Below are 11399 nucleotides of genomic sequence, written 5' to 3' on the forward strand. Positions count from 1 at the left end.
GATTTAAAAAGGTTAATTATACTAGTTATTGTGTGCATCTACATCCTTGTGAACAATGTAGTTAGTTTCTAATTAATGTAATAGAGTGGGGTTAGCATCAATGTCCTCTATCTCACCTATAAAAAGGTTTAAGATGTGGCATGGTGCTTCTAGTTTTCAATCTATTAGGTCATTTCCTTTGTAATGTGTGTGTAGTTTTAGAAACTCATTAAGGAAGTTCATAAATACCCATAAGATTTTGATATAAAAAAGTGGATAAAAGGAGTAAGTTACATTATAACAAAGTTACTAAAGGAAATCCAAGTTCAAAAGCCTTTGAAGGAGCGACTTTCATCTAGAGGGACACCATGTGCAAAGTTCACTTTGTGTATCAATCCCTCCACAAATAACTATATTTTATAATGGAGCCATTAGAGGAAATCCAAGTCCAAAAGGCTCTAAAGGAGTGATTTTCATCTAGAGGAGCACCATCTACGAAGTTCACTTTGGGCAGGGTACGTTAAGAGTTAGATGGGTTAGGTAGGGTCTATTGAGGATGGGTCAAGCAGTCCTTAAATGCCACTTTGGCACAAAAATATAAACATCGTATCGTTTTTCCATTAAGGCACAAAAAGTAATTTTCACACATTTTCATACAATTTATGGTACATGATGAGAACCAAATTTGATGGGGGGTTATTTTTTCCATTAAGAATGAGCCCCAGACCATCATTAGTTGGATTAGAACATGGGACAATGAGACCTCAACCACTATCAAAAGGATCAACATCTTTAGGTAACCTTTGATTCTCTAAGATAACTAGGGCAAGCATTGAGAAATTATTATTTTGCATATTGCAGTGGACATAATACTATAATATGACCATTCAGATCCTTCTATGCCAAGATTAAGAAAAAATATGCATGAGGGGTTTTTTGTGGCATCATTTTACATCAATTTTAGCATCCTTATTGTTTGTGCCCTAGTAGCATCTTTATTTCTCATTAGTGTCTTCTTAGCATCTTCTAGGCATCTCTTGGGCATATTGATAATGTTTCAATCACATCTTTGTGTGCCAAATAAACCTCTTCCAGTGTCTCATTAGCATCCCATTAGTCTCATCATTGTATTTTCTATATAACAAGTATCCAAACAATATCTTTTAAATGTCAATATAGTATCCAAATAACATCTTAACCAAGATAAATCTTAGGGGGCTAAATTTTGCATATGGGCTAATTTTCCAAGCTTTTTTTAGGAGAAGACCAACTTCAATTTCTCTTTTTTCTAAATATGATTCGCCCAAATTTTATAAGACAAAAATTATTGTACCTTAAAAATCACTAAAAATTTATAGATATTATATAAAATCATTAGAAATGTGTATATTAAAAAAAAATACAGTTTGCATATTAGGACTAGTAAATTTCACTAAAGTTTTTACACTTTAAGATAAACTTTCATCCTTAAAATTTTCCCTAATCCTACCTAACTTATGTTAGGAAGTTCTTGTAAGTTACTATGTGATAACCATGCTCTACAGTTTATCAACAGTCAGTGATCTGATTTAGAATATTAGATTGTTGTGCTAAGATCCTCCTCAGATTAGGAACAAAATGCTTCCATTCTGCTTAAGGATTCATGAATTTTTGCAAGTGAAATGATGAGTTTTAAAGCTAATTTTATGAGCAATTTAACATAAATAAGAGACTGAACAACAGCATAAACATGTACAGAACATCATCAAAAACACATTACAACATGAACATGATAAAGGAGTTCACCCCTCATGGGCACGTCTCCTTCGTGCAGCTTCCAATGGCTTGGGCCTCTCTATTATGCTCAAAAGTGTAAAACGATGTGTTTACAATGCTCAAATGCTTCTGAAACCTACTCCAATGAGTCCAAAATGTCCAAAAATGGTACCCCAGCCTCCTTTGTTCTCCCCATTTGGTCGAAAACTACCTTAGTTATGACTTCAGCCAGTCTTTCCACAATTTCCTCCTCCAAATCTGGCTAACTGCTAGTTAAATTCATTATCTGGAGTTGATTTTGGCAGTTCCCGTGAAATTGGTGGTCCCACCAATGAACCCGTCTATCTCACGGTTAAGGTCGAGTGGTCATATGCAAGGTGGTTAGGTCTGGTGGTTAAGGCAACGGTTCTGACTTGTGGCAGTAACATAACTGCTACAGATTGCGGACGAGGTGGTCACATGGGAGGGCCGTTGGTAGTTACGATGGCGGTCTCCTCTCAACCTTGTAGTAAAAAAACGTTAAATGTAACCCGCAACCCTTACATGGTAAGAACCATTATGCAGGCGCAACGGTAGGCCTCGACGTTGTAAGACCGGAAGCTATGGGATCGAGCCTAGTCTCTGACCTGCCTTGCTAACCATTATTTTAACTCACCTTTTAGAGGACGCGTGGCAGCCATAAACTCTCGCAAATCGCAATCGAAATATATCGTAATCGGTGGAGCCAGGGTAATACATATCACGGAACTTTGCACATTGCGATATCGCAATCGCAACCTGATCTTGTCAAGGATGATTTTGTAACACTTCCATTCTGTGATGTGCGATTTGGATAATCGCATCGCAACCTTGACTTGCTTTGGGTTGACTCTTTAATGCCTTCCGGTTGCGATGTGCAATTGTGATTATCACATTGCACCCTAGCTTACTCTGACTCTTTAACGTTGACCTGCCTCTGGTATGAGATTTGTGAAATGCGAGGCCAATGGCGGTCTGCCACTTGGTGCTTCCCCATTCGCTGAAGAGTCCTCCCACGTCATCTTCTCCTGCCATATGTCCAAGTCAAACCTGAACTTTGACTTGCCCTAACTTCTTCATATGAGCTCAGATTCGAGTGTCATTCGCACCATTGGAATTAGGATGACGAGCACTTCGATTTGAAGCTAAATTTATCGAGATTATTCCACTTTGAGTTTTGAGCACCTGATCACTCCTCCCCACTGGAAGCCTTTTGGACCCCAAAAGATCACTTTCAATTGTCCATTAGGGGATGGTACAGTTCCCTCACCTTTCCAACCTTTATTCATTTGGATTTTAGAGGATTTGTATCCTTGAGCCCCACTCGGAGATAATCGATACTTGCCCTTTTTGATGTCCTTGTTCTGCTATCAAGTATAGTGTCTTGCTGAAGCTCATCAAGGAATTTTGGAGAAAAGTATTCAATAGATGGAATTTGAATATTCTCCTTAATCTTCAATCAAAGGAGGCTCGTACAACCTTAAATTCTCAACATTAACAACAACATAAATTTGCATATATGAAGGCAAATACAACCTGAAGGCATTGTTACCAATCTTTTCCAAAATTCTGAATGGACCATATCTATTTGGATTTGTTCAATGAACTTTCTTTCTTTGTCTATGTTACTATAACCTTTAATAGTAACATCTTTGCCAAAAAAATCCAAAGGAGATTTAGGCAAGTATCCCAAGCATGCCTCAAATGGAAAAGTTTGAGTTGAAGAGTGCTTGGCTCAATTGTAAGCATGTTGAATATAGTGCAAATGTTCATCCCACAACTTAGGATGCTTGCTGCAATACCCACGAAGAAGATGTATCACTGTTACGTTCACCACTTCTATTTAACCATCTGTTTGTGGATGAAAAGTTGTACTCTTTTTCAGTGGTGTCCATGAATCCCCTCAAGCTTGACCAAAAATTCCCAACAAAGCAAGAATCTCGATCACTAACAATGGACGTGGGAAAACCAAAATGCACCCAAACATTCTGAAAGAATAACTGAGCAGTTTGTTCAGCTGTAACTTGCTTTTTACATGGCATTAAAATACACATTTTTTTGACCTATCCACAACTACATACAAATAATCATGACCTCTTTTTTACAACGGAAGACCTCCTACAAAATCCATAGAAACACTCTCCCATGGTCATGAAGGAATTGGAAGTGGTGTGTACAATCCTAACTTCCTATTGCCAGGCTTACTGATTACACATAATGAACATCCTTTAATAAATTGAGACATACTTTCAAGCATACAAGGCCAATAACAATACCTCTTTAGATGTGCCACCGTCTTACTTACGCTTAAATGACTAACAATAAGAGAAGTATGTGCCTCTCTTATGATGTTAACTCTTTCTCCCTGTGGAATACAAAGCTTGCTAAGATGGTACAACAAGTTAACATGCAAATGATAATCCAATTCCTCTACTTGGTTGCCTTGACTCAAGCTTGCATAAACATCTTGAAAGTCATTATCTAAAGCATATTTCTCAAGATAACTTTCATGTAAAACATAATTATGCTTGAGTAAAGTAGTTGCACTAACAATGGGCCTAGAAAGCATATCATCAACTTTATTATAGATACATTTCTTATACCTGATTACCAAGTGGAATTTTTGAAGAAAACCCATCCATCGGAAGAGCCTTGATTGTTGTAACTTTGATTGAGATTACAAGTATTGTAATGGTTGATGATCAATGTGAATGGTTGTTTCCTTACCCATCAAGTAGTGTTTCCATTTTTTCACACTTTGCACCAATGCATACAATTCCTTGTCATATGTAGGATAGTTAATCATTGCACCATTAAAAGTTCCTGAATGAAAATAGATAGGCTTACCATGTTGCATGAGGACTGCACCCACAGCATAGTCACTGGCATCTGTCTGAATCTCAAATGACTGTCTCAAGTCTGGAAGTGTGAGTACTGCAGTTGTACTAATTTTTTTCCTACAATGCATCAAAGGCCTTTTGTTGTTTGCCTCCCCACTGAAAAACCTTTTTCATGCTATTTGACACATGCAAAGGAGCTGTTATAAGAGAAAAAATAATAATAAATTTCCTCCAATATTAGGGTGCTCCCAGAAAACTTCTTACCTCTGTAACTGTCTTGGGCCTTGGCCAATTCAAAATGACATCAACCTTGGAGGGATCTATTTTCAACTCACCTCCTCCAACAATATGACCCAAATAAACTAAACAAGTCTTTCCAAACTCGCACTTTGACATCTTAAGATACAACTGTTTTTTTTCAAGACATCAAGTACTTTTCTTACATGCATGACATGTTCATCACATGCATGAATGTACTGGGAGCATTACATAAACCAAATGGCATAACTAGCCATTCAAACAAACCTCGTTTTGTTTTGAATGTTGTCTTCCAAATGTCTCCTTCAACTATTCTAATTTGATGGTAGCCACTTCTTAAGTCTAGCTTAGTAAAATACTTTGCATCTTTTAATTGATCAAGTAAATGATCTATTATAGAAAGTGGGTAACGGTTCTTTACCGCAATTTTGTTCAATGCACGAAATTCCACACACATGTGCCATGTTCCATCCTTCTTTGGCACCAAGACAATAGGTGAACCACATGGTGAGGAATATGGTCTGATGATCCCTTTATTCAACAACTCTTGAATTTTCTTCTTAATTTCTACGCTTTCCATCACTGACATCCTGTACATGCCAATGTTAGGAAGAGGACAATCTTGTTGCAACTGTATCTCATGTTGAATTCCTGTCTTGGGAGGTAATCCCTTTGGTTCCTGAAACATCTCATCATATTGGTTAACTACGTCAACCAATTCAGATTTCAAATTTGAATCACAACCTTTAAAAGCTTCATTATCAACATCATTCTTGGGTTTGATCATTAGAAGCACAAAATTCTTGCTCGAATTCACTAGTCTTTTCATCTGCCCTGCATTAACAAGCGAAATGTCTATTTTCTTGCTATCAGCTTTCACAATATATTCTACTCCATCTTTGAATAAAAGATATTTTTTTTCATGTCTATGGAAGATAGCTTTTCTGTCATAAAGGTATGGGCTGCCCAAAACTATGCCACAGATATCTAACGGCACAACATCAAGCTCCACTTCATCTACGAAATTTGCAGTAATGGCGAATTTCAATTTACACTTTGTAGTAACCTGGAATTGTGCATTGTCACACACCCATCCAAGTGGATATGGTTTATGATGTGGAACGGTTTCCAAGTTTAAACTTTTGACAATGTTTTCAGAGATAAGATTGGCTTGAGAGACAGTATCGAAAACTATATCAATCTTGTTGTGTTTTGAGATCACCCTTATGTGAAAAATTTATTTTCTCCTCTTTTCATTTGGAGTTTCATTTTGTGAGTTTGAAAAACAAGTGCTGGCAATGGATTCTTTTCCTTTTAACCTTAGGGTTGTGATTTTAGTTTCATCGCCTGAATCAGACCCCAAATCCTATTGAGTGGTTGTAGTTGTCTTTTGTTTTTCCTTGTTGTTGTTTCTCTTTGGTCTCATTTCGGGATGAAGCTTCCAACAATGAGCTTCATCGTGACCCTCTCTAGAACAATGTTTGCATGTAAGTTTCTCTCCTTTTTTGATAGACACATTTTTCTTTGCCTTCCCTTTGAAAGCCTTTTCCTTCCCTTTACTCTTCAATGGAATTTTACTACCTTCTTCTAGAGTGTTTTTCCCTGTTGCCTCAAGATGGGTGGCTTGCACACACACATCATCTAGATTATTGGGATTAAATATTAAGATATTATGCCTAAGGTAACTGTGTAAACCCCCTATGTACTTCAGCAATGTGTCCTACGATTGCAAATCTACACCTAACATCAAATACCTTTTTTTTTTTCTGAATTCTTGGGTGTAATCTTACACATTTTGACCTTAAGCTGTCTAAAGTTCCGCCAATTCATGATGGATTTTTGCAAATAAGTTGGAGGTTAGAATTGTCTTTTGATTGCAACAATGAAATCATTCCAAGAAATTGAGATCTTACTGTGTTTTTTAATCTCCTCTTGGGTCTTTGATTCCCACCATACCAATGTTGCACCCTCCATTCTCAAGGAAGCTAATTGAATCTTTATGTCATCCTCTTGAAGGTTTTGAATCCTGCAATAGACCTCCAACTGACGAATCCAATTATCAAGCTTCTCTGCATTCACTTCACCATTATACGTGGGTAGCTCAAATTTAACACCAAGTTTTAAAAAAGGTGACTTATGAGTTCCCTTTGAAGTATGATGACGAGTATGAGTAAGGATTGTGTTAGTGGAAAAGGGCGAAGATGCTTGTGAAGAAGGAGATGGTGGAGAGGGTGGAGGTTTGTCTCCATTTCCATTACCTCCTTTTCCATTACCTCCTCTTGAAGAGCCTTCTCCTTTGGGAGGTTTGGAACTTTCCCCTTGAAACCTGGTATTCCTCTCTTCATAGAGGACCTTTACCATCTCTATCATATCAAAGAAAGCCTTTCTGAAGGTATTCTCATCTTTTTTCATGTTTGTAGGTTCTCCTTCATGAGACATGATCTCTGGAGTCTCAACTGCAACTCAAGGCTAAACTGGTGTTGGAGATTTTGGTAACCTTGCTCTCCTTCCCCTTGACCCAACTTTAGGGCTTCCAACCATCTTCCCTTCTCCTCTTTTGAGTTTTAACCTTGTAAGCATGACATAAACTTGCAAACAGTTAAATCCTTGTTTCATAAAGCAAACCTAGAGCTCTGATACCAAAATGATCTGATTTATAATAATAGATTGTTGTGCTAAGATCCTCCTCAGATTAGAAACAAAATGCTTTCATTGTGCTTAAGGATTCATGAATTTTTACAAGTGAAATGATGAGTTTTTGTGTTAATTTTATGACCAATTTAACATAAATAAGAGACTAAACAACAGCATAAACATATTCTGAACATCATCAAAAACACATTACAATAGGAACGTGATAAAGGAGTTCACCCCTCTTGGGATATGTCTCCTTAGTCCAGCTTCCAATGGCTTGGGCCTCTCTATTATGCTCAAAAGTGTATAAAGATGTGTTTACAATGCTCAAATGTTTCTGAAACCTACTCCAATGAGTCCAAAATGTCCAAAAATGGTACCCTAACCTCATTTTTCTCCCCATTTGGTCGAAAACTGCCTTAGTTATGACTTATGCGAGTCTTTCCACAATTTCCTCCTCCAAATCTCACTAACTGCCAATTAAATTCATTACCTGGAGTTAATTCTGGCAGATCCCCCGAAATTGGTGGTCTCGCTAATGAACTTGTCTATCTTGCGGTTAAGGTCAAGTGGTCATATGCAAGGTGGTTAGGTTTGGCGGTTAAGGCAACAATTCCAGCTTGTGGCAGTAACATAACTGTTGCAGGCTGCGAACAAGGTGGTCACATGGGAGGGCCACCGGCGGTTACGCTGGTGGTCTCCCCCAAACTTGTAGTCAACAAACATTAAATGTAAGCCGCAATCGTTACATGGTAAGAACCATTGTGCGAGTGCAACGGTAGGCCTCAGTGTTGTGAGACGGGAGGTCGCGGGATCGAGCCTGACCTTCGACCTACCTTGCCAACCATTATTTTAACTCACCTTTCAGAGGACACGTGGTGGCCATAAACTATCACAAATCGCAATTGAAATATATCACAATTGGCAGAGCCAAGGTAATACATATCACAAAACTTTGCACTTTGCGATATCGCAATCATTACCTGATCTTGTCGGGGCTGATTCTGAACACTTCCATTTTTCGATGTGTGATTGCGATAATCGCATCGCAAACCTGACTTGCTCTAGGGATGAATTTTTAATGTCTTCCGATTGCGATGTGCGATTGCAATTATCACATCACACCCTGGCTTGCTCTGGGGCTGACTCTTTAACACCGACCTGCCTCCGATATGCGATTTGTAAAATTCAGGGCCAATGGCGTCCTACCACTTGGCGCTTCCCCATTCCCTGAAGAGTGTTGCCATGTCATCTTCTCCTGCGATCTGTCCAAGTCAAACCTGAACTTTGACTTGCTCTAACTTCTTCATATGAGCTCGAATTCGAGTGTCGTTCACATCGTTGGAATTAGGATGATGAGCACTTTGATTTGAAGCTAAATTGATCAAGATTCTACCACTTTGAGTGTTGAGCATAATTTTGAGCACCTGATGAGTCAGGCAGTGAATCAGCAAGATATTTGAAGAAAAGCTACAAAAGGGGTTTCAATATTGTAAGGGAATTCTAATTCCTTCCACATTTCAATTGTTTTTTTCGCAATTTCAAGTGTAAGATGCTCCTACATCACAGTTGTAGAGAGGTTAGTAGGTTAAAATATATTATGTAGAATTGCGGGTCGATATTTTAGATAATTTAATTGATTACAATGTTAGAGTTAGCAGTGTACGTTAGGAGTTAGATGGCCTAGGTAGGTTGGCGAATTATATAGGTTAGGAAGGTTAGTTGAGTTAAGAGGGTAGGTTAGGAATTAAATGGGTTAGGTAGGTTAGTTAATTATATGGGTTAGGAAGGCTAGAAGAGTTAAGGGGTGGGAGACACGATATGATAAGCACTAAATGGATTTAGAAGTTAAAAGACCAGTGCCTTGGGGAGTAAATGTTTAATCGTTTAATTATCAGATGCTGCAACAATATAAACCATGCAGAGCAAGCACCTATCATGAAAGCTAAAACGACGAAAGATATTGATTGAAACAACAACGATTACCAAAACGAGAGAAGATGCTTAAACGATGATCCAGCGATTAAAGCTTCAAAAGATAAGATTTGATTTTAAACGCTAACCAGATATCACATTTATGCAGCTAAATTTTTTTAAAGATGATCATTCATGTACAGATAAACATTCATTCCGCATCGATAAATTTGAATTCTCAGCATGATAATTTCCTGAAAACAGCTGGATCTGGCAAAAGAAAATTTCCAATTTTTTTTTTTTAAACAAATATAAAACTTTAAAACTAAAAATATCTATACTAAAACAAAATTTAAAATCTAAATCTAAAGCTAAGACTGTAAAAGCCCTTTTTTTATGAATTTTTATTTTTAAACAAAACCTAAAAAAAATAAAAAATAAAAAATAAAAAATCTAAATTTAAATTTAATCTAAAACTTAACTATAAAAATTTAAAACTAAGCCTACAACCTATGAATCTTTTTATTTTATATATATATTTTTTAAAAGAAACAAAATCAAAACAAACAAATCTAAATTAAAATGAAATCGAAAAAACCTAACTCTAAAATTAAACTAGAACCTAAAATATACCTAAGTCGAATCCATATATCATGACATTACAGCACAACGCTGATGCTAAAGCGACCCCGACCAAAAAAAATTAGCACGCAGAAAGGAAATTCGGAAAGCAAAGTTAGTGGCGGCAGGAGAAAAATGGATTAGCTTGAAAACACACACCTGGCAAACTGCGATGGTATTCAGAAACAATTCGAAAATGAAAACATTGGGTCGTAACCCTGGAAAAAGCCGATGTCTGAATACGTATAAGATTTCAGTGCGATAGGGAAAATAAAAATCGTTTGAAGCTTGCCTGGACAGTTTTGATAGCAGACGGCGGTGGCAGCGTAAATTGATTTTGCGGGCGTGTGAAAAATTTACCTGAGCCGGTGGTGAGCATGGCTGATTAACTTGAACGAACGTTTTCTTACACCAAAACCCGTGGGACGTTTGGCCTTCATACAACGGTGATGAATGCGATTTGAAGCTGCACACTATTATCTTCTCACGACTTTGATACCCAGGACCACGGTTTTGCAGTTTCCGGCACTAGACGAAGGCGTTTAGGCAAATCATCTGAGTTGTTTGCAGGTATGCGGCTTCTAGCACCAGACGGAGGCGATTGGAGGAAACACGCTGAGCAATCCGTGCTGATAAATTTCGATTTAAAACTGGCTTTGCTATTCGCTCATTGAACAATTTCGATTTATCCTTACGCTGGATCAGAATGCAGATATGCTGGCTTGTGGGCTTCTATGACAGCGTGAAGCAGATAGTATAAACGTTTGCAGGAGTTCGTGGGTGAGGAAAGAACGTGAGAAATGCGCGCAGGTGAGGGGAACTATGCAAGCAGTTGAGCAGATAAGAGCCACAGTGGCAGCGTTGAAGATTGCAGGCAATGGAAGACGTGCTGACAGGCTGGGAATTTGCTGGGGCAAGAGCGGCTCACGTGAAGATTTTCTCAGCTGATGTCCACGTGCGTAACACCGAAAACACATCTAACTTGACCTCAGCTTGATGGCGGACTGGAATATGATCACAAAACTTTCTGCTCATAAACCCCTAAAGAGAAACCTTGTTCCTAGAATTTAAAAAAAACAAAACAAAAACCCTAATTTTAAATCTGTATAAATCAAAAATTTGAAACCGTAGATCAACTTGATTAATTTACAAATTTTGGCCCCTTAACAGCCAGATTCAGCAATAAGAACAGAAATATTTAAAGAACAAAAACTTCAGGTTTTCACTGTGAAGACCTTCAGAAAATCTCTCATGCAAATAAGAAAAATAAACTGAATGATAGACCCAGGATCAAATCCAACTGGGCTCAGCAAAAAATGCTTGCGGGAGTTGGCTGGTTCAGCCGAGAACTTCCCCTAACGCCCGGTAATCTGAAAAAGG

At 37.9% G+C, this 11399-nt stretch overlaps 1 protein-coding gene across 1 annotated transcript in view; it reads right to left on the reverse strand.

The window, feature by feature from the left end:
- Positions 1-11056, reverse strand: part of LOC149246972 (uncharacterized) — a 539894-nt gene extending 528838 nt beyond the window's left edge. The window contains exon 1 of the mRNA XM_089458085.1: positions 10380-11056. Coding sequence (XP_089314211.1) covers positions 10380-10459 — 80 coding nt within the window. The 5' untranslated portion in view covers positions 10460-11056. The remainder of the gene's footprint in view (positions 1-10379) is intronic.
- Between the last annotated feature and the right edge of the window lie 343 nt (positions 11057-11399).

The sequence above is a fragment of the Pinus tabuliformis genome, chromosome 7 (genome assembly GCF_031772625.1).
Source record: "Pinus tabuliformis cultivar Carrire ecotype Pingquan chromosome 7, CPIR1, whole genome shotgun sequence".
Taxonomy (NCBI): Eukaryota; Viridiplantae; Streptophyta; class Pinopsida; order Pinales; family Pinaceae; genus Pinus; species Pinus tabuliformis.